At 36.4% G+C, this 21,969-nt stretch overlaps 1 protein-coding gene across 3 annotated transcripts in view; it reads left to right on the top strand.

Annotated features, from left to right (window-relative positions):
• LOC125057684 (myosin heavy chain, non-muscle) overlaps nt 1–21,660 on the top strand; it is a 56,296-nt gene extending 34,636 nt beyond the window's left edge. Inside the window, exons 3-30 of one of the 3 annotated variants that reach the window (XM_047661484.1) lie at nt 208–329; nt 1,386–1,409; nt 2,915–2,935; nt 3,091–3,183; nt 3,254–3,683; nt 3,754–5,093; nt 5,177–5,347; nt 5,548–5,715; nt 5,847–5,993; nt 6,174–6,302; nt 6,664–6,784; nt 7,106–7,339; nt 7,996–8,166; nt 10,243–10,405; nt 10,757–10,895; nt 11,054–11,185; nt 11,507–11,672; nt 12,038–12,141; nt 12,662–12,790; nt 13,048–13,296; nt 14,180–14,350; nt 14,807–15,061; nt 15,655–15,774; nt 16,408–16,557; nt 17,211–17,393; nt 18,007–18,170; nt 18,843–18,887; nt 19,869–19,997. In XM_047661484.1, coding sequence (XP_047517440.1) covers nt 208–329; nt 1,386–1,409; nt 2,915–2,935; nt 3,091–3,183; nt 3,254–3,683; nt 3,754–5,093; nt 5,177–5,347; nt 5,548–5,715; nt 5,847–5,993; nt 6,174–6,302; nt 6,664–6,784; nt 7,106–7,339; nt 7,996–8,166; nt 10,243–10,405; nt 10,757–10,895; nt 11,054–11,185; nt 11,507–11,672; nt 12,038–12,141; nt 12,662–12,790; nt 13,048–13,296; nt 14,180–14,350; nt 14,807–15,061; nt 15,655–15,774; nt 16,408–16,557; nt 17,211–17,393; nt 18,007–18,170; nt 18,843–18,870 — 5,324 coding nt within the window. In that variant the 3' untranslated portion in view covers nt 18,871–18,887; nt 19,869–19,997. Of the gene's footprint in view, nt 1–207; nt 330–1,385; nt 1,410–2,914; nt 2,936–3,090; nt 3,184–3,253; nt 3,684–3,753; nt 5,094–5,176; nt 5,348–5,547; nt 5,716–5,846; nt 5,994–6,173; nt 6,303–6,663; nt 6,785–7,105; nt 7,340–7,995; nt 8,167–10,242; nt 10,406–10,756; nt 10,896–11,053; nt 11,186–11,506; nt 11,673–12,037; nt 12,142–12,661; nt 12,791–13,047; nt 13,297–14,179; nt 14,351–14,806; nt 15,062–15,654; nt 15,775–16,407; nt 16,558–17,210; nt 17,394–18,006; nt 18,171–18,842; nt 18,888–19,868 lie in introns of all 3 variants that reach the window. The other 2 variants (XM_047661482.1, XM_047661483.1) reach the window with 2 other exon arrangements.
• The last annotated feature ends 309 nt before the right edge of the window (nt 21,661–21,969 follow it).

The following is a 21,969-nucleotide window of genomic DNA, read 5'->3' as shown; positions in this document are numbered from 1 at the left end:
CAATTATTGTTGGTCTCAAAAACTTCTATAATAATAAATAAATTGTATCAAAGTATGGCTTGGTGAAATTACGACTTGGCGATTTATCTGTTTCACTAAAGTTTTTTTAAGTCATAGAATCAAAAACAAGACCGCCTGTATGGCGTTGTTAATTTCGTAGAAAAGAAAATTTTATAAATACACTTATTAAGTTATCTCGAATTCCAGATCGTGAAGATCAGTCTATCCTGTGTACTGGAGAATCAGGTGCTGGTAAGACAGAGAATACAAAAAAGGTTATCCAGTACCTTGCGTATGTCGCCGCTTCTAAACCTAAAGGATCTGGAGCGGTGAGTTCTGATATATATATTGATTGTATACGTAACAATGGTGTCGTATGTTTAGACACTAGTTCATATTGCCGATTGTCTATTGTGTTAGCTGAAAGTGATATTAAAATCCTCGTGTATTAAGTGTCATGCCTAATGGAATTTTCTTTTTCAAAGCGCATACATTGTTATTGGTTCGATTACCGTATGCGGGTAAGCGACTACCTCGACCTTGTTGTACGCTCTTATCGTAAATACTAAGTACATTACATCACTTTTAGGTCGCTAGCGTTATTGATACGTGTATTTTGAGCTATATGGATCTAACACTAGCCATTTGACAGCCTCACATACCAAACTACCCATTATGACTATATGGTGTTCTTCGGGGTCATGTTTTAGGGCCCATTATTTTCCTTAACGGCTATAATGATAATTGTTATTAGCTTCCAAATATATTTTAAGTATATAGCAATAATTATTCTATTAATAAAGATATAAATAACAATCAATCTAAATTGGTTCCATAAAGAATGGCCGTATAATTTTCAGACCTAGTAAACAGTGGAACAAATTATCGTAGCATAACAGATATTACCAGTGTAGTTGCTAAGTGAAGTCATTTTCATTGTAAACTCGCTAGTTTAAGATTGTAACATTGTTATAATACGTTTTTCATTTGAAATTGGGGCCCTCACTATTGGGTTTTGTCATTTCTACAATAAGTACTTTTTTAAATTACAATGCAAATATTTCTTCTGTCATAATGGTAGCAATGTATCATATGTATTAGCAACTTGTGCACATGTGCATGTGCGGAGGTGGCATTTGACCCTATTTAAGGGAATTCTGATGGAAAACAATCTGTGTGCTGCCAGACCTTTGTCTTGACTTATTCTTGGTATTTTTATCACTTGTGTATATAAGATTTAGTACACACAACCAATATTTACATGTTAATGTTTTGCATATAAAAGTATTTTCGTTACGACAAAACATTCTCATGTATGGAATATGAGCACCTATTTAATATTCTTTTCTTTTTTCACTCTTCGTGGACTGCCAACCGATCTTCAGGTCCCGACGCCACAGTTGATTATAGTAAGTAACACTATTTTTCATAGACAATATAGAATCTTTTGTGTATTATACTCTATTATTTGTGCACGATATATTATATAAGGTTAAGGCTTATTGTGGTTTGCCACTATGCATGATACAGATAATCAATGGTATTCGATATGTTAATTTTAATTTGCTAGTTTTATTATATCGCAACATTTATTAATACAATTATATAAAACAGTTTTTAATGTATCTAAATTAATTTCCATACAGCGTTCAATCGATATAAAAAAATCTGTGGCGCTATAACCTTTTTAGGTCTGGTCCTCAAATTTCTGTATCTGTTTCATGATCATTTGTTAATCTAATGGGCACCCTCCCGTGCCTGATACACTCCGTCGACTTTTTGGGTCTAAGGCAACTCGGTTTTCTCACGATTTTTTTCTTTATCGTTTGAGCGAATGTGCACATAGACCATTGGTGCACATCCGGGGATCGAACCTAGGACCTCTGGGATCGCACGCTAAAGCCACTAGGCCAACACTCCTGTTTTTTTTTAATTAGAAGGGAACAATGTATGTCTAAGCTCGCGATAATTTATCAATGGCATCGTTGAGTCTCTTGAGTTCTTGACTCATTGAAGTGGTCTTTATCGATGACGATCGCTAAGAGGCTTCGTGTTTCACTTTGTACAACTATTTTCTATAGTTGTAGATTTAATGGATATCTATAATGCATGAGGAAGTATAATTTCTGTTATCTGATAGCTTCGTATGTGTAAAATTTAATATAAAGTCTATTTTGTTTTTGTGGCTCTGGGCTGTATTGAAAGGAACATAATAAACACTTTATTTACATTACAATAACAAAAAGTCAAAATCATATATTCATATAGGTAACACAATGGACACTTATGAACGCCAAAAAAGAAATATACATTAAATACTTCTAATTTTACATTTACTGCCAGTTCTCAAATCAAGGGCGTAGAACGAAAGAGAAGAACTGGGAATAAACTCTCGGCCACTATTTTTAATCGCCAAGTTTTTTGTTTTACACAACGTTTGTAAGGAGCTGCAACCATTGCACCATGTTCCACATGACATCTTAAGTAATAAATAATAATGAAATAAATTAAAAACAAAGATTTGTCCTCTATCAGCAGGAGGCATGGTGAAATAGGAACACGCACTTACATTCTTGTCGGAACAACACGCAAACAAAACACGAAATGGAGAAAAATAAAATGAATTATGTTTGTCTTTATTTATTTAATGTAAATATCGGCCTAACTGCAAAAAGCACAGTTTAATTCACAGTCCAACATAGTGTTACCTATATGAATATATTAATTTTAGTTTTTTCTTTAAATTTATGTTTTTCCAATATTGTAACTTGTTTTATATCTGCAAAAAAACCGTATACTTCTCATGAGCTAGATCTTAAAGGCGGAGTATAAAATAGATTGGCTAAATACATAAGGCACTTGCTAATCGTCATACCATTTAACATTACCTCTATCATAATTTCACGCTGCTTAGAGCAATGGACCGACCTTTGAGGTAAATACACCGCAGTACAATCATATAATGTAATTACTTGGGTGTCGCGTAAATAATAATGCATTTTGCTTGGTGTGCTAAATATTTTGTCTAACAAGGTTTTGATAAATTTTAATGATTTTATCATAATTTCCTAACATCATTTTGTTTTGCAGGGCGAATTGGAGCAACAGTTGCTACAGGCCAACCCTATACTAGAAGCCTTCGGTAACGCCAAAACAGTCAAAAACGATAACTCATCGCGTTTTGTAAGTATCGTAATAGTAATAAATAAATAGTTAATTAAAAACATAATTTTAATGAAATATTTATTTACAGGGTAAATTCATTAGAATTAACTTTGACGCGTCAGGGTACATAGCTGGAGCGAATATAGAAACGTATTTATTAGAGAAATCGAGAGCGATCAGACAAGCGAAAGATGAAAGAACATTCCATATTTTCTATCAGCTCCTATCGGGAGCAACTCCCGAGCAGCGGGCTGAATATATCCTAGAAGACCCCAAAAGCTACTTCTTCCTAACAAATGGAGCTCTGCCCGTACCGGGTATCGACGATTCGGCTGAATTCCAGGCGACTATTAAGTCCATGAACATTATGGGAATGAACATGGAAGACTTCAATTCGATATTTAGAATCGTGTCGGCCGTTCTTCTTTTCGGTTCGATGCAATTCAAGCAAGAAAGAAACTCGGATCAAGCCACACTGCCAGATAACACTGTTGCGCAAAAGATTGCACATTTGCTTGGTAATCATTTATCGTTATTTATTATAATCTAATTTTTAAATAGATAATAAAAACTTTCTTTTTTTTTTAGGTTTATCCGTCACGGATATGACAAAGGCTTTCCTGAAACCGAGGATCAAAGTCGGTCGCGATTTTGTAACGAAAGCGCAGACAAAAGAACAGGTGGAGTTTTCTGTTGAGGCCATCAGTAAAGCGTGCTACGAAAGACTGTTCAGATGGCTGGTCAATAGAATTAACAGATCTCTCGACAGGACGAAGAGACAAGGAGCCTCCTTCATCGGCATCCTCGATATGGCTGGTTTCGAAATATTCGAACTCAACTCATTCGAACAGTTGTGCATCAACTACACAAATGAAAAGCTACAACAGCTCTTCAACCACACTATGTTCATCTTGGAACAGGAAGAGTACCAGAGAGAAGGTATTGAATGGAAATTCATCGACTTTGGGCTCGACTTGCAGCCGACAATCGACCTGATCGATAAGCCCATGGGAATAATGGCTCTTCTCGATGAAGAGTGTTGGTTCCCGAAAGCGACAGACAAGACCTTCGTTGAGAAATTAGTCTCTGCTCACTCGGTGCACCCGAAGTTTATGAAGACCGACTTCCGGGGCGTCGCAGACTTTGCGATCATTCATTACGCTGGCAAAGTCGATTATTCAGCAACGAAATGGTTGATGAAGAACATGGATCCTTTGAACGAAAACGTCGTGTCGCTGTTGCAAGCATCACAAGATCCGTTCGTGTGCCACATTTGGAAGGACGCTGAAATAGTGGGCATGGCGCAACAAGCGATGACCGACACGCAATTCGGTGCTAGAACGAGAAAGGGAATGTTCAGAACGGTTTCCCAGTTGTACAAAGAGCAACTGACGAAACTTATGGCGACGCTGCGAAACACCAACCCGAACTTCGTCAGATGTATCATACCGAATCACGAGAAGAAAGCCGGCAAAATCGAGGCAACCCTGGTTCTAGACCAGCTCAGGTGCAACGGTGTGTTGGAGGGAATTAGAATTTGCAGACAGGGCTTCCCTAACAGAATACCGTTCCAGGAATTCCGTCAGCGATACGAACTACTGACCCCGAACATCATTCCCAAGGGATTCATGGACGGAAAGAAAGCATGCGAACGTATGATCGAAGCTCTCGAACTCGATCACAATCTGTACCGCGTCGGACAATCCAAGATATTCTTCAGAGCGGGTGTCCTTGCGCATCTGGAAGAGGAGAGGGACTACAAGATCACCGACTTAATAGTGAACTTCCAGGCTTTCTGCAGAGGATTCTTGGCGAGAAGAAACTACCAAAAGAGACTGCAGCAGCTCAACGCCATTCGAATCATCCAGAGGAATTGTGCGGCATATTTGAAGTTGAGAAATTGGCAATGGTGGAGATTGTATATAAAGGCAAGTATTTTAGTGAATGATCTAGTAATGGAAACTTTGCAGACCAGTAATTAATAGCTTTAATCAATGTTATGTATTTACAGGTCAAACCACTGCTGGAAGTTACGAAGCAAGAGGAGAAGTTGACCCAGAAAGAAGACGAGCTCCGTCAGATTCGTGACAAGATGGAATTCCAGATGGCTCGGTGTCAAGAATATGAGGCCAAGTTCCAACAGGCCAGCGCCGAGAAGACCCAACTTGCAGAACAACTGCAGGTCAGTTTTAACTATGTTTAGTAACAGTTAAGCAGAAGTCTGAACACCTGAACCTGATACCAAAAGAGAAGTTAAAATACCAACAAATCTTATAACAGCATCATTTCTCAAATTTAATTGAATTTTCTGATAAAAATACTTTAAATATTAAAATCGTGTTTATTTTAATTTTACATATCCATAAAAAATGTGAATTTCAGGCGGAATTAGAACTATGTGCTGAGGCCGAAGAAAGTCGAGCGCGTGCCGCGGCCAGAAAACAGGAGTTGGAAGAGCTGCTGCACGATTTGGAAGGCCGGATCGAGGAGGAGGAGGAGCGGTGTAACGCTCTTCAGCAGGAGAAGAAGCGGTTGCAGCTTAATATACAGGTGAGTTGCTCTGTCTCATCTCTTTGTTAATTTAATAATATATACGAAGTTGTAAATAAATTCTTTTATGTACAATTTTATAATATAATGATTATTTTTCAGTAACTTATCATATTTTAATGCTCTTTCAGGATCTGGAGGAGCAGTTAGAAGAAGAAGAAGGCGCTCGTCAGAAATTGCAATTGGAGCGAGTGCAGTGTGATGCCAAACTTAAGAAGTTGGAAGAGGAACTCGCTCTCACTGAGGACACTAACCAGAAACTCTCCAAGGAAAAGAAGGTATTCAGACACCGAATTTTAAAATGCAAATTTTACGCCTTAATATCAATTTATTTACAATTTTGTTTGACTAAATCCAAATAAAATTTATCTTATTAGAGAAATAATGATTTTATAGCAAATAATGTATTTCAAGATATTTAGTTAGGTAGTGTTCTAATTTTATAATATGATTTTCAGTTACTGGAAGAGCGTGCCAACGACCTGTCTCAAGCCTTAGCAGAGGAAGAGGAGAAGGCGAAACATTTGAGCAAATTGAAGACGAAACAAGAGTCGGCCATCGCTGAATTAGAAGAGAAACTTCTTAAGGTATATTGAAATTTTGACTTGGGTGTGTCAGACGGTTACTTCATGTGCCCACAGCTAAGACTAACCTTCTTAAAAGGGCAAATACGATTTGCTGTATTACATTAGTTAAAATATACATAGGTTAATGGACCTTTTTCATTTTTCGTTGAGTGAACTGACTAAAGTTATATTAATTGTTAGTGTATAGAAGTTATTTTTTATTACATTAATTTATTTTTTCTCATTAATTTGTATTTGGTTTTATGCATTCTTGTTGATTTACGGTCAACCTGTTAGGACAGGATTGTTTTTTTTAAATAACTGAGTGGTTAAATATTTTATTACTGAAAATACTTTGAATTTGAATTACTTTATGTTAAAGGATCATCAAATGAGACAAGAAGTAGAGAGAGCCAAGCGGAAGATAGAGACTGAGTTGCAAGATGTGAAGGAGCAGCTGGTTGAAAAGAAGGCGCAGATTGAAGAGTTGCAGATTGTACTCAGTGAGTAGAAATTTTGTATTTTTTAAAAGGGACTATGCAATATTCAATAATATACATATGTTCAAAAAATTTCTCATATTTATATATGCTGTAGGGGAAGTGAAACATAGACAGTCTAGTACTCTTTTAACATAATATGTAATCCATATCTTTTAATATATTGGTTTTAATATAAAAAAACGAATAATATAAAACGAAAATTAAAGCATTAATTTAAACAAATTTTAAAGGTTCATTATGTAGCGTAGTTTACTTTTAAATTTATAGTTAACTTGTATATTATTTTGGACTATGTTACGAATGTTGTATATTGATTTTTAGCAAAACGCGAAGAGGAACTAGCAGCGGCCATTAGTCGCGCAGATGAGGAGAGCGCCCTGCGTGCGTCTGCGCAGAAAGGGGCGAGGGAAGCCGAGGCTGCCCTCGCGGAGGCCCACGACGACCTGGAAGCGGAGAGGAATGCACGAACTAAGGCGGAGAAGTTGCGAAGGGACCTCAACGAGGAGCTGGAAGCGCTTAAGAGCGAGCTGTTGGACTCGCTCGATACGACTGCTGGTGAGATTTTTTTTTATTTCCCATGAAAGTGGACCGGAAGACAGATGAATTACAGAATAACACATCAGTTTGCGACATTTCTCAATATAATTAAAATATTTTATAATATTGTCTTTTATTAACATAACTTTTACACATTTAGAGAAAACATATTTTTAACGAATTGAAGCTATGTATTATTATAAACTTATAATTATTTTACATAATTTTAATTTTTTCCGACGTTTCGCGTGCTTTACAGCGTGCGTGGTCACGGTGACTAAAGACGAAATGTATTGAATATCAAAAAGTATTACACCTGTAGAAAACCTTGTATTACCTGTATTTACTTCCCCGAAGTTGATGTCGAAAAGAACGCGAGGCGTCGAAAAAATTAAATTATGTAAAATAATTATAAGTTTATAATAATACATAGCTTCAATCCGTTAAAAAAGTGTTTCCTTAAAATCGTTTAAGTATTTCTAACATCTTAGTATGTCAAAGTTAAATATATTCATTTATTTTGCATATATACACAATCTACTAGGTATGATTGTTTAATCAAATAGTATGCATTGCAATATTTAAGCTGCGTAGAAAAAAATATAAATATAATAAAAGCTATACAAAATATATATGTTCATGGATCTCGGGTCTACAATAATGCTTAATTTCAGCCCAACAAGAGCTCCGTTCGAAGCGCGAGCAAGAGGTGGCAGTTCTGAAGCGAAGCCTAGAAGAAGAGGCTGCTTCTCACGAAGCGACCATCGCGGAACAGAGGCACAAGCACTCGCAAGAGCTGCAGTTGCTCAACGAGCAGCACGAACAGATGAAGAAGACCAAAGCTGGTAAGTCTGCATCTGTACTAGGGAGATACGAGAACGGCCAGTTATATTTATATAGGCGGAACCTAATCAAAATCTACTAAAAAAACCCGTGTGTGTACTTTACACGCGTTAGAAGCTTTCTTTGCGCTTCTTTGGTGTAATAATTTTCTTCGAGCACTTTAGAGGGATCTTTCCCTCTTTGAATTGCATTTTTCTTGTGCATTTTAATGGTAACTTCCAATCAAAACGGTATAACATGTACAAATCATGATATTTTACAATAAACACTATGTTTTTTTATCACATTGGAACGGGTTTTCTCGTATAGAAATCATTATTTTGGTTTAAATAAACACGACTCTGAAAAACACTGCGCCATGACAGATAATGCAACTGGTTGATAAAACAGAGCAAGGACCAACTAGCAGCCCAGACTGTGTTACCGACGTTTGAACAGATATTTTGGGTGTCGGTTTTTTGTGATAATTTTTCCCAAACACGCCAAAAGAAGTATAACTTCAAAAAAGACAAACGTTCTTACAACACCTGAACTTACAAACTTTATTCTCAGTTTATTCAAGTGTAGTATGTTTTCTATGGACATTACTATTTCATGTGATTTAATCATAAATAACACATATACAGGGCGTCCTAAGACTATGGGATATCAAGGGAAATTACCTTAAATATTGATAATTTTCTTGAAATTTGACTCTTTTTCCATTGTTCCTTTGTTTCAAAATATTATGTAACATAAGAAGATTTATTATTTTTGTCCATCCACATGATTGGCATCACAAAAATAAGGAGTGTTTTGTTTCACATTTGAGTTGGTTCAATTCCCAGACGAGACAAGTAATGTTTAGAAATTGATTGAATGCAGTAATACATTTTCAAATAAAGTCTTCTTTCACCAAAATATTCTTTCTACGATATTTATAGTACTTTCACTTGATATCCTGGTCTGAGGAGGCCCTGTATAAACCCTAGGTTCAATATTACATAGTTTCTAGATACTATCGTATATATGCATATTGCATATATAGCATAGGTAATATATTTTTTGCTTTATCTGTATGTATACACTGGCCATCAAAATACTTCTTTATTCGAAATGCAGTCGCCATTGTGACAATTTCACAAATTATGCAAAGTCTTTTATGTGTATTTATCTTGTAAATTTTGAATGTAATTTTTTTATACAATGGCTAAACCGGAACGTAGACAGAAAAATGTGACATTCGGTCTTTCGAAGGATGATAATTATGAGGTGGAGAAGTCGTGGCCGGGGGAGGAAGTGACTTTCACTTCGACGAGGGATTATTGGCAGCATAGGTGTCGGGAGTCGCCTCCTGATAAAAGCGATTTGGCCATACATTGTAATATTTTACGTAAACATCTGCAAAAGTAGATATTTATTTATTTGCTTATCATAGTATTAGCATAGTTTTGAAGGCATTTTATATTTTTATTCTCCTGCAAATAGTGGCCAGTGAATTTTTTACATGTCATAAATATATTTTTGACTAAAAAGATACATCAAATAAAATCCTACTCATTAATGTTGTGCGTCTCGCGAGCTTCGTCTCGGCTACATCGGTAATATTTACAATATTCATGGGCGAGCCCGAGAGCAATTGCTTGCGAGACCCGACCTTTAATTCTAGTTTGCCTTCTTTACTTTAATACAGGAGGTAACAGCGATAAGTTGCTAATATTTAAATTAGATTATGCTGTACAGGGCTGATACTATTGAATAATTTACGAAAATCAGTCAGTTATATATAATAATTAATTAGTAATAAATTCACTCTTCCGTTTCTTAATATTTTCTTCATTCACACACTCACTCACATGCAGCCACACACTAACACATGCAATGCTTTTTGCGAATTTGTTGTAAACAGTTTAAAAACAAAATTGTAATTGGATAAAAATATTAAGTTTGTTATGGAAGACTTGTATTACTTAAAATCTTACACATTGTAATGCATTTTTATAGTGAACAAACACCTTTTTATTTTATCATTCAGTATGCAATTTCACATATCTATACTTTGATGATTTGTGATAAATATCCTGAAATAAATGTTCCAGCTCTCGAGAAAGCCAAGCAGCAGCTGGAAGCCGAGAACGCAGATCTCGCGACGGAGCTGAAGAGCGCAAGTGCCGCTCGGGTAGATGGAGAAAGACGCAGGAAGCAAACGGAGGCGCAGCTTCAGGAACTCGTCGCCAAGCTGCAAGAAGTCGAGAGGACTAGGTTAGTATTGTTTGTGTAACATTGTGTGTTGTGATGAGTTATAATTAGGACGGGTAAAATCCATTTATTGAAAGGACTTATGAAGCTTTGAAATAAATCTTTTTGATATATAAATAGTTAAATAAAAGTAAAAAATAAGAAATTTCCCACTCAAAAATTGCCTTGAGTTCCGAAATGAGCATCTTCCAGCGCTCCTTGTTCCACCGACTTTCAGCTGCGGGAAGTTCTCCCCTACGCTGTCGATCCAGCTGGAGCTAGGACGAACTACTGGCCTCTGACTATGTGTAAACTGGTTATTAAGTTCTGCAAAGAAGTATATATCAAGTTGCAATACAAGAATTGTATTTTCAGGTCTGAAGTATCAGAGAAATGCATCCGACTCCAGAGCGAAGCTGAACAAGCTCTGCAGCAGCTGGAGCAGGCAGAGTTGAAGGCTTCGGCCGCTGCTAAACATGCTGCGACCGCTGGGGCACAGCACGCTGAGGCACAGGTATGACTGTTGGGGCATGGGGCAAGTTTTGTAGGAAAATTGCACCATAGCGGGTTTTATTATTTATGTTAATTTAAAAAAAAAATCTTGTATGTAATGTATGTTTGAGTTTCTTTCGATATAATATAATTTAATTTCAAAAATAATTTGTCTTACAGGCTCTCTTAGAAGAAGAGACGAAGCAAAAGTTAGCTCTTCAAACCCGTCTGCGCAACGTGGAGCAACAGCTAGAGCAAGCCAGAGACCAGCTGGAGGAAGAGGAAGAGGCCAAGAGGAACTTTGAGAAACAGGTTTGTAATTTTATTTTGTCACGATCATGGAAATGCTTTTACTACTCTAACGAATGGCAGTGTTGGCCTAGTGGGTTCAGCGTGCGACTTTGAGGTCGTAGGTTCGATCCAATTGACTATCTTCTATTTAACATTCACTCGGCCGATAAAGAAAACCATCGTGAGTTAAGCGGCTTGCCTTAGACCCAAAAAGTCCACGCTGTGTCAGGCACAGGAGGCTGTATTTTGTAGTTAGCTTTTTTTGTGCAAAGGTGTTGCACACACTTAGCAATGCCACATTCATCTAGATATGATGGTGAAAGTCAACTTAAAATTTTCCAGGTGGTAGCGTTGACCCAGCAAGTGGCAGACGCCAAGAAGAAGGCGGAAGAGGAGGCGGAGGTGGCGGCGGCACTCGAGGAGCAGCGCAAGAAGCTCAGCAAGGACATGGAAGCCCTGCACAGGCAGCTGGATGAGTTGCGACAGGCCAACGACAAGCTGGACAAGAGTACGTGTTTCATATCCTTTTTACAACTAACTCCCAAAGTATTACGTCACGCAATTTTCGGAGATTATTGGACCCCCCCCCTCTCCATGTAACGCGCCGTAACGCTTCTGTACCCAATAGTAAAACGTTTCGTGACCACCTAGTGACTCTTTATACCTAAAAGCTACCATTATGTAAAGTACTGAAAAGTCGAAAATAGTATTAACAATAACGCGTAATTCAATCCCCGCCCCGCATCGTAACGTTTTACAAAAGGAAACATGGTCTCATGGTCAAGTTGTTTTGAACGCTGAGGCATGGAACAGTCTGTAATGGAATAAATGTTTAAGCAAAATTAAAATTCTATTTTAATATTGTGTTATCAGGTAAAAAGAAAATCCAAGCTGAGTTGGAAGACACGAACATAGATCTTGAGGCGCAAAGAGCCAAGGTGCTGGAGCTGGAGAAGAAACAGAAGAGCTTTGATAAGGTCATTTATATTTTGATTAATTTAATTTTTATGACACTATGATCTGTATATATGGACGAAGGGCTCTATGATAATATTTTAATTTTGTTAAATATTCCTTAATAATTCAAATTACATATATCATTTTTTTAATCAGCAAAAATGCTTCACTAGGTGAGATTGTATTGTCAGTCCCTATGACGTACGTATGTACTTATGACGACCTTTTGATGTCATTCATAAATTACACAAATACACATTCACACATATGATTCGATCAAAAATAGTCTCGCACGAAATTCAGGACATTATTAGGGTTTAACCGTATTAATTACAAGTTATTCTACGTCCGTGAGCGTTTTGTGTCACGAGACCAATTATTTTTATATTTGTTAGCCCCATACAGGTAATTTTTTTATATTGATTTATTTGCCCTAAAGTTGGTAATCACTACACAATAATTACAAGTTTTGTATTATTCCAACGTCTTCTGTCTTAATACGCTTTCGACGTATATCCTAATTGTTTTTTTTACTTTCAGGTTGTGGCGGAAGAGCGTAGCGTAGCGGAGCGTTACGCAGCGGAGCGTGATGCGGCCGAAAGGGACGCTCGAGACAAGGAGACCCGCGTGCTTAGTCTTACCAGGGAACTCGATGATGCTGCCGAGAAGGTATTTCTATTTATATATTATATAAGAAGTATTAACTATTAGCTGACCCGGCAAACTTCGTTTTGCCATGTATATTATTTATAAAAAAAAAATTTTATTCAAAAAATAGGGGTTGATCATAGAGGGGTGTTTTTATATATTAGATTAATAAATAATATTTACTACTAACGTTATTATTCGAAAATAAAAAACTAAAAAGTGTAGATTTTGACATATAAAATAGGATAGGTTTAAATTTTTAAATAATTTTTCTACAGATTGAAGAGTTGGAACGCTCGAAACGTCTCCTACAATCTGAGTTGGACGAACTGGCGAACACCCAAGGCACGGCCGACAAGAACGTACACGAACTGGAGAAGGCCAAGCGTGCGCTGGAGTCTCAGCTGGCGGAACTGAAAGCTCAGAACGAGGAGATAGAAGACGATTTGCAACTCACAGAAGATGCCAAGTTGCGTCTAGAAGTTAACATGCAAGCTATGAGAACGCAGTTTGAGAGGGATTTACAGGTAAAGAAAATTTATGTCTAATAATTCATCATCATCATCGATGGATGTACAGCCATTTGTGTATATTTCGCCATCACAATCTATCTGCTTCTTGCTTCTTCCAACTTTGGGACTAATGCTAGACAGGCTATTTCTAATTAATTTGCGATATTTGTTTTAAAATAAGTGTTATTCGATGATTTGCTATTTTAAAAGGGAAATACCGAGAGTTTTTTACTCCGGCTTTTTCTCTCGGCCTACACCCTCTGTCTTCTTTGCCGATGAGTAGGGAATCTACCTATTCAAATTTAATGACATGGAATAAGTGATATATTATGTATCTTATGTTCCATAATAAACATTTTTTTTAAACCTCTATTGTTCCGAGGTTCTTGACAACTCCATCCCACCAAAGCAGCCTCGGTCTACCGATTCTGTCGGTTTTCTCTTGTCACCAGGTTGTGTTCAGCAAGGACCATGGGGTTTCTGTTCTTCTGTTTTTGTGTTCTTCATTGTAACGAATACGCCAAATATTCTTAGAAGAATCTTCTACTTGAAAATAAGGAGACCGATCGCAGGAGAGTTTTCTATAGAAAATGCTTGGTATTCTTTCTGATAAGTTGGAATCGGAAATATCTACTAAGGCCAACTAATAATTATATACAATATATATTATGTTTTGTAAATTTTCTAGTCATTTTACTGTTAAGACAATTTCAGCTTTGCCTACATTTATGTGTACTGAAACAAACCTGCAATTATGGCTTAAGTTTCTTCTCTTATTATGCTTTACAAAAAGCAATTGCCATGCTATTTTTTGTTAATTACTGATTTTTGGAGGCTTAGTTCATGTTATAATTATTTCGTATTGAGCAGTATAAATATTGCTGATATTGCTTGCCAGGCGAAAGAAGAACAAGGCGAAGAGAAACGTCGGGGCATCGTGAAGCAGCTTCGCGATTTGGAAGCTGAGCTCGAAGAGGAACGGAAGCAAAGGGCCGCTTCGCTTGCGAATCGTAAGAAACTCGAGGGAGACCTCAAGGACGCCGAACAAGCGCTCCATCTGGCTAACAAGGTAAAAATCTTTATTAGGGGATAATATGTTGTATATGTTATTAATATTTTGTGCGTTTCTTTACAACGTGTAAAATAACAAAGGTTTTTTAAGCGATTCACTTTAGGGCGGAGGGGGATCTACTGTAAAACGTTACATGAATGGGAGAGGGGAAACAAAATTTCTAAAAAAGCATAAATTTAAACGTAATATTTGAACGATATATGGTAGTAAATTTAAAATGATTTATTATATATATATGATAAATAGATACATAAGAATCGTTTTTATCCGTGCAAAATTAACGAAATAGCAAATCAGCGATTAGAAATTAGTAACTTTTAAAAAGCCTACAAAATATGTATATGCATTATGCATCTTTTTAAGATATAGTAATTTAGGAATAATACCCCGAACATATATAATTAATATATTCTCTAGTGACGTGTAGTAGCATGATATAAATATCTCTTGCAGGTGAAAGAGGACGCCGTAAAACAAGCGAAGAAGCTAACGGTCCAGCTCAAGGAAGCCGTCCGCGAGGCGGAGGAAGCTCGCGCAGGTCGCGAAGAAAGCGCCGGTCAGGCGCGCGAGGCCGAGCGACGAGTGAAGGCGCTCGAGGCCGAAGCTCTGCAGCACGCGGAGGAGTTGGCCGCAGCCGAGAGGGCGCGGAGACATGCCGAGTGCGAGAGGGACGACCGGGACGACGAGCTCACCGCTGCTGCTGCGAAGGTAAAGGGTGGACGAAGGTTAAGCTACGGTTTCCTAGAAAAGCGGTGCCGTTAACTAACGGCCGTAATGTAACGTTGGGTAACGTCACCCATACGTTATCTATAAATAACGTCGGAGTAGGTTTTCTAGAGAACGTTGAGTATCACCGTAACGTCAATAGCGGTGCTGTCATTTGCATGACGGCCGTCATAGCGGTGATAAACAGTAGTTCAACGTTATTCGCTTGTAGCGGTGCGCATATTTAATTAATACAATGACTTGGACGAGCGAAAATGATGAACAATTAATTGATTTTGTTAAAATCATGAAGCTTTGTACAATATCAAATCCAAAGAGTACAAAAAAATATATTAACGCGAAACGAAGTTCGCAGGGGCAGCTACTATATAAATAAAAGTATATATTTTTTGTGAATAAATGAGTTCGCATAACTATGGCAGTTCTCTTTCTGCACAGTACATATTTATTTTTTGTATGTAAATAATTAAGAAACACTTTCTTCTCCGTTTTCATTTATGGGCGCCATTTCTGACAAATTTTAAATGTATATAAAATTCTCGTATTGTCTTAATATTGATTGAAATGTTTTCCAGGTGACGCTGCTAGTCGACGAAAAGAAACGTCTCGAAGCCAGAATTGCAGCACTCGAAGAGGATCTAGACGAGGAACAGTCCAACAACGAGATACTCAATGACAGACTTAGGAAATCACAGGTATTATTTTGGATTCACACTTTAAACTTTTTAATTTCATACCAATATCTTGAAAATTACCAAATTTATTAATACGAGAAAAATGTTCACTAAAAGTGTTTCCTGGGAATCATCATCCATCGATAACCTAGGCATTTAGCAAATTAAACATAAGCTATATTAAAAATGCGTGCGTACAAAGTACACATGTCAGAAGAGAAACTTCTTTGACAAACTAATTTTTAAGTCTTGTTCATATTTATACAAATCTAAAACTTTAGATTTCCGAGACTTAGAGAGAGGGAAAAGGAAGATATGTTAGGAATTTAATGGATTTAAGATGTTAATAAATTATTTTGCATAAAATATATAATACTTATATTTCATAAATTCTCTTTTCGATGTTTTAGTTTTAAAGTAGAATTTCTATAAAGTAATTCACGCTTCTCACTCTCTCTCTCAATCGGTCTCTCTCCCTTTTCTTCGACAATAACGCTGCACATCTTCGTGACGTTCCGTAAAAAAATTACCTTCATGCCCTTAAAGAAGTTTCACTTCAAAAAATCATTAAATTCTTGACAACAAAGTCAGTAGTACTTATTATTTGCGGTAAATTAATCGATTCGGATTTAAAAAGCACCTCGTATATTCCAGAACCAAATCGAGCAGTTGACGATGGAGCTGGGCACCGAGAAGTCTGCTACGCAGAAGCTGGAAAGCGGCAAGCTGGTGCTGGAGAGGCAAAACAAGGAGCTCAAGGCCAAGCTGGCCGAACTCGAGACTGCTGGACGCGCCAAGACTAAGGTAACGTAGCCTCTGAATTGTATTATAATTTGTAGGGATAGCAGTAGTCAATGTGCATATTTTGTACTAAATGTATGTGAAAGTATGAACATACATTATTAGATTATTACTTCTGTAGTTAGTAATATCTTTTATTTTTGAAGTAAAAACTTCTTTAGCGGCGTTGTACACTTTTTTTGGAATGGTTAAAATTTTTTAAAATCGCGTCAGGACACGTGACCTGATCGATGTAGAGTAGACAGCAGCTGACGCGGCGTATTTAATGTAATATAAATTGTCATGTTTGTGTACGATAGCGCAATAAATAAATATTGTATTCTAGCACATAAATGATAGTACTTTTATACTGATAATTAAAGCAATTCGTGCAAAATTATTCCCTAACCATTCCAAAATATCAACAATGCACAATGTTAATATTCAAGTTTTCACTTTTGCCGGCACTCTAGGAGTGAATTTTTTTGTTTGCCTATAAGCTTGTCACATTAAATGTTGTATTTTATTTTTCTTATATACCAGGGTGCTGAACGTTGGCAACCTAATAAAATTAAAAAAATAATTGTCTCATTTGACAAAAATAACAAACTGTTTGTCCTTAGGATACTTTTGTCGAATTTGGAAGCTTTAATCTAATCTGCATATTTTTTTTACAGGGCGTGATTACCTCCCTTGAGCTGAAGGTGGTGAATCTAGAAGAGCAACTGGAAGCAGAGAGTCGCGAACGATTGGCCCAGCAGAAGGCATCTCGGAAACTGGACAAGAAGATGAAGGAGCTGGCGCTGCAGCTGGATGAAGAAAGGAGACACGCTGATCAGTACAAGGAGCAGATCGAGAAGGTATAGAAATTCTGGGTTTTTGTGATAAATCAATTGTATTCTTCTTTAAAAAAATTGTTTCTTTGGGTTACGTGATAAGCGAGGAATGCCATCATCATAGTTGAAGAGTTGCTATATTATCTATATCTATATATATATATAAAAATTAAACCCGTTTTCCGTTGTCACGACATAACATGGAAACGGCTTGACCGATTTGGCCAATTCTTTTTTTATAATATTCTTTGAAGTACGAGGATGGTTCTTACGGAGAGAAAAATTTAAAAAATTTAGTGAAAAAGTCTAAAAACAACACTTTTCTATATTCCCATACAAAATATTCGTAATAATATTCAAAGGCAATTTGAACTTTAATACCATATCATAAAGTTCAAGTGTTAGTGGAGGGGTTCCGGGAAGGTAAGTTTTTATTTTTTGACATAATGTATTTGTTGTCTTATCAACTTTCTTTTTTTTATCTTAGCTAGATCGGTGTCCCGAATAGCAGAATAAGTATTTAAAAAAAATAAAGAATCGACTGTTAGGCGGTACGATGTTCGCCAGGCCAGCTAGTTTCATATAAAATAATTAATATTAATTGTAATGGTTCTCATAATTGTCATTATTATTTCAGATGAACAACCGCGTAAAGGCTCTGAAGCGTCAACTGGACGAGTCCGAAGAGGAGGTGCAGCGTGAGAAAGTCGGCAAAAGAAAAGCTCAGCGCGAGTACGAGGACCTGCTCGAGACCCACGAGACCATTGCCAGGGAGTGCAGCAATCTGCGGAACAAGCTCAGGTACGTTATTGTAGGGAAATACCCATTCAATTTGTTCCACAAGTAGGTTTATAATGTTTTGTCAAATGTAGTAATAATAATTTATTTGCAAGAATATGGTACAAACATATCATGGTGGTACAATCTAAAGTTCGCATATTCTGCCACACATAATGGCGTGCAAATCTTAAAAGGTAGAATAGAAGTTAAAATTACATTGAGCCATATCATTATAGTCAATTCTTATATTGTTGTATCACTACATCATTACATTATTCAAATATATTATTACGCTATTAACGTAACGTGTAAGGACAAAATCTTTAAGCTATCAGGTGGCAATATTTATTTAAATAAATTCATAAGTTATGTGATGGTGGTCTCAATTTCTCCGTCGAAATCTAATTATAGACTTGACAAATCATTATAAATTTCATACAGAAATATAATTTAATCTCCGCGTTATATGGAGGACGGAAATTGCGGTATAAGGGGGGAATTACTGTATAGGCACACATTACCTTTTCAATCTTGATTTTTCTATGTTTCCTTTAAGTACATGAGTACTCTTACAAAACTAATACTTCAACATTTTAACGTTAAAAATATAGCTTTTTATATATTAAAAAAATATAGCATATTTTTTAGCTCTTATATATGTATAATAAGAAGGTAAATGAATATGTTGTGTAGGCCATCGTTGCCAGAGGATAGCGACTAGCTCCCTACGACCCAGAGGTAACAAGCCGATATTGTACCAACATTCGCACTGTTCTTAACTTATGCCTAACAGAATTATTGAATCACTTCTTAAAAATTAGAAATAATAAAATAATACAATAAATTCAGTATTAACTCTTCTGATTTTTTTAATAATTTAAAAAATAAGTCATCTACTTTTTGATGATATCAGTGCGAATGAAGGTTCAGCTTTCTAAGCGAAATAACAAAACTCGCTATTAATATGTTTGTATGTAATCTAAACGTGAAGGGTAGGTGCGAATTGGCTGTTTCACATTGTGTGTCAATTACATTCGTATACAATTGGCATTCATTTGTTAATAACATTTTATCTCACATATATACTTAACAAATTCATTCTGCTATACACATTAGGTATTTTACCTATTTAATTTAACATTTTTCTATGCATTATGATTTAAATTGAATAATTATTGTAACACATAACAATTACTTATTGAGCCATCTTCAGATATAGTAGTTTGTTTGTTTTGTGATATTGTTGGAATTGGCTTATAAGCACCCATGTGCTAAATCATATAAATAATAATAATAAAAAAAATTATCTTATATTAATATTCTATAATTTTTTTTTAAATTTGATTATGCACTTCTTGCTTTATCCATCATATTTCTTTTTTAGTTTCCCTAACTAGGGTTGCCTGGATGTTAGCGATAAGGCAGCTGTTGCATTCCTTATAATTTTTATGTATTCTGTTATTTGTTTTGTATAATTGTAACGAAGTGTGAATAAATAAATATATATAGTTAAAGGTATGATACAAGTACATAATTGACATGAAGTAAATAAATTTTTATCAAGAACATATATTTAAACTAATTCATCTTTAACTTCTTTTATACTCATAGACACTCCACTCTTCACTGGACTAAATTCCAATATTGTTACTATATAACACTTTCTTTTTTACGATGAAATGTTAATATTTGTTTATAATAGATTTCCTTGTATTTCAGAAGGCAAGGCGGTGGCGCCATCGGCCTGTCGGGCGCATCTTCGTCCACTCGCGTGAAGAGGTCCTCTCTGGCGCCGGGCCACGCCTCCGGAGACGAATCGTTCGACGACGTGAACGATACGGCCAACAGTCTCGAGTAAACGAGCGAGCTCGGACGAGCGGCATCTCTACCCTTATGTTACTGTTTAAAATTTAATCGTTTTGGAGAAAGACCCGGGTCTTTGAGAAAGTTATAAGCTTAAAAGCGTAGTCTGTTTGATGTTAGGTTAGTTTCGAAATTATTTATTGTTCGCTCGTCCGTATGCAAATTATATCAAAAACGTATCTTTAAGCGAAACCGGGAGCCTCTGTATCTGCGATTGAAATTGCCCGTCGCGTGTCAGTCGCTTGCCGATTACTATTTAATCGAGTAGTTTTGAAGACAAGCGAAATTGTGTTCTGTATATTGTTTAATATGAAATGCGATGACAATTGTGTATACATGAGGTTTTGACAACTCTGCGTTAGAATTGAAAATTTTGTAAACCCCAAACTCGTTTGATCGTGACCTGGTGCTCAATTTTTTATCTCTTTTAGAAGTAATTCAGGGTTGCCATAGACGAAACGGTATTTTTGAATAATGTTTAGACTATTACAATTTCTATTGAAAATTAGCCGATTCGGTTCACCCCTACCAGTATTAATATCGAGACATTCCTAAAGTATCGAGTTCCATCGCTTCGACTCGGTCGAGCGTTGGTTGTTACTGCGTGATATTGTAGCTTTACCGCGAAACTGAGTTACTAACCGTTTTACTTCTCAATCGAAACCTCTCTTATTTATACTCTAACAAAATTCACTAATTTCTGTCTGCACGTTACCAATTAGTAACTTATTTTCGTGGTTGTTTAAATTTTTTATATAATTCGGTCGTAAAAGTATTAGCGGCAGAGGGGATCGGCGTCGCATTTACTGACCGACGTCGAGACTGGGCGTTGCGACAATACTGTTTTTTATTCACCTGACATTGAAATCGTAGCCAGAGGACGCACCTCTAACATCGTGTATATAAGTATCAGTGTCATCCACTGAGCGCTTAGTTGCCATAAAATTATTAAAGCTAGTTGTAAGGTGTGAACGGACGCGTCGGTGGACGTTTAACACTTTTGTACTTACTAGAAAATAATCTAGGCTCGAGGCCGCGGCCGACGCGTCCGCGGTGGGTTTTAAATTTCCTTAGTCCGGCGCCATCCGTCGTCTATGTACATAATCGGCGATGGCCAGCTTTCGGCGATCGATGAGGATTATGCTCCCGTAACATTTCTGATGGGCGTTATGATTCTATTTAAGGGAAAGGATTTCCGTTTTGGAAATCGGCTCGAACCGAATCGATCGTCGGAGCCGACTCTATACATTGTGGTATTATCACTTACAAGTGTGCGCTAGGACCGCTTGCTTTATTTAGATTTAGATAAGTTAGAAAGATATCGTGGCCTTTGGTTCTCGACGTGGCGCCGCTGCGTCCGCGTCACGGGCGGGCGCTAACCAATATTGTATAACAAACGATAAACTTTGTATCTTCGCATTTTATACGTTATTATACCCGAGTCTTAATTTTATTGACCTCTTTTTTATTATGAAGTTTTCTGATTAATATAAAATTTAAATGTAAGTAAACCATTGAAGCATAAACATATTTTACATAAATATTATATTTAATTATTAACAATATTGATAATTGTAAAATTGGCCATAGGTTGTAACAAGTTATCGGTTGGTATGCCAATTAAACAATTTTTCATGATTTTTAATAATTTTTGTTTTATTTAAACTACCATGACCTACCATAACCTTATACTATATTAAATCCCTTTTCAACGATTTATCATCAATACAGGACTTGTCTACCGATATAACCATTTATTTTCACTAAAATAGTTTTCGATTACAGTAAATACTTTGTAGAAGAAAAGTGCTCATATAAAGTGTTTTGTAATCTGAAACAAGACGATATTCTAATGGGCCCTAGTGCTACTTTGGTCTATAGTCTATATTATGTTCTGTCAAATTACATATGACAGTTGACACAATATTTTAGTGCATATCGCATTGAGAAATGAGAT

The sequence above is a fragment of the Pieris napi genome, chromosome 17, assembly GCF_905475465.1.
Source record: "Pieris napi chromosome 17, ilPieNapi1.2, whole genome shotgun sequence".
NCBI lineage: Eukaryota > Metazoa > Arthropoda > Insecta > Lepidoptera > Pieridae > Pieris > Pieris napi.
Note: the sequence above shows the minus strand (reverse complement) of the source record. Positions and strands in the feature narration are given on the sequence as shown.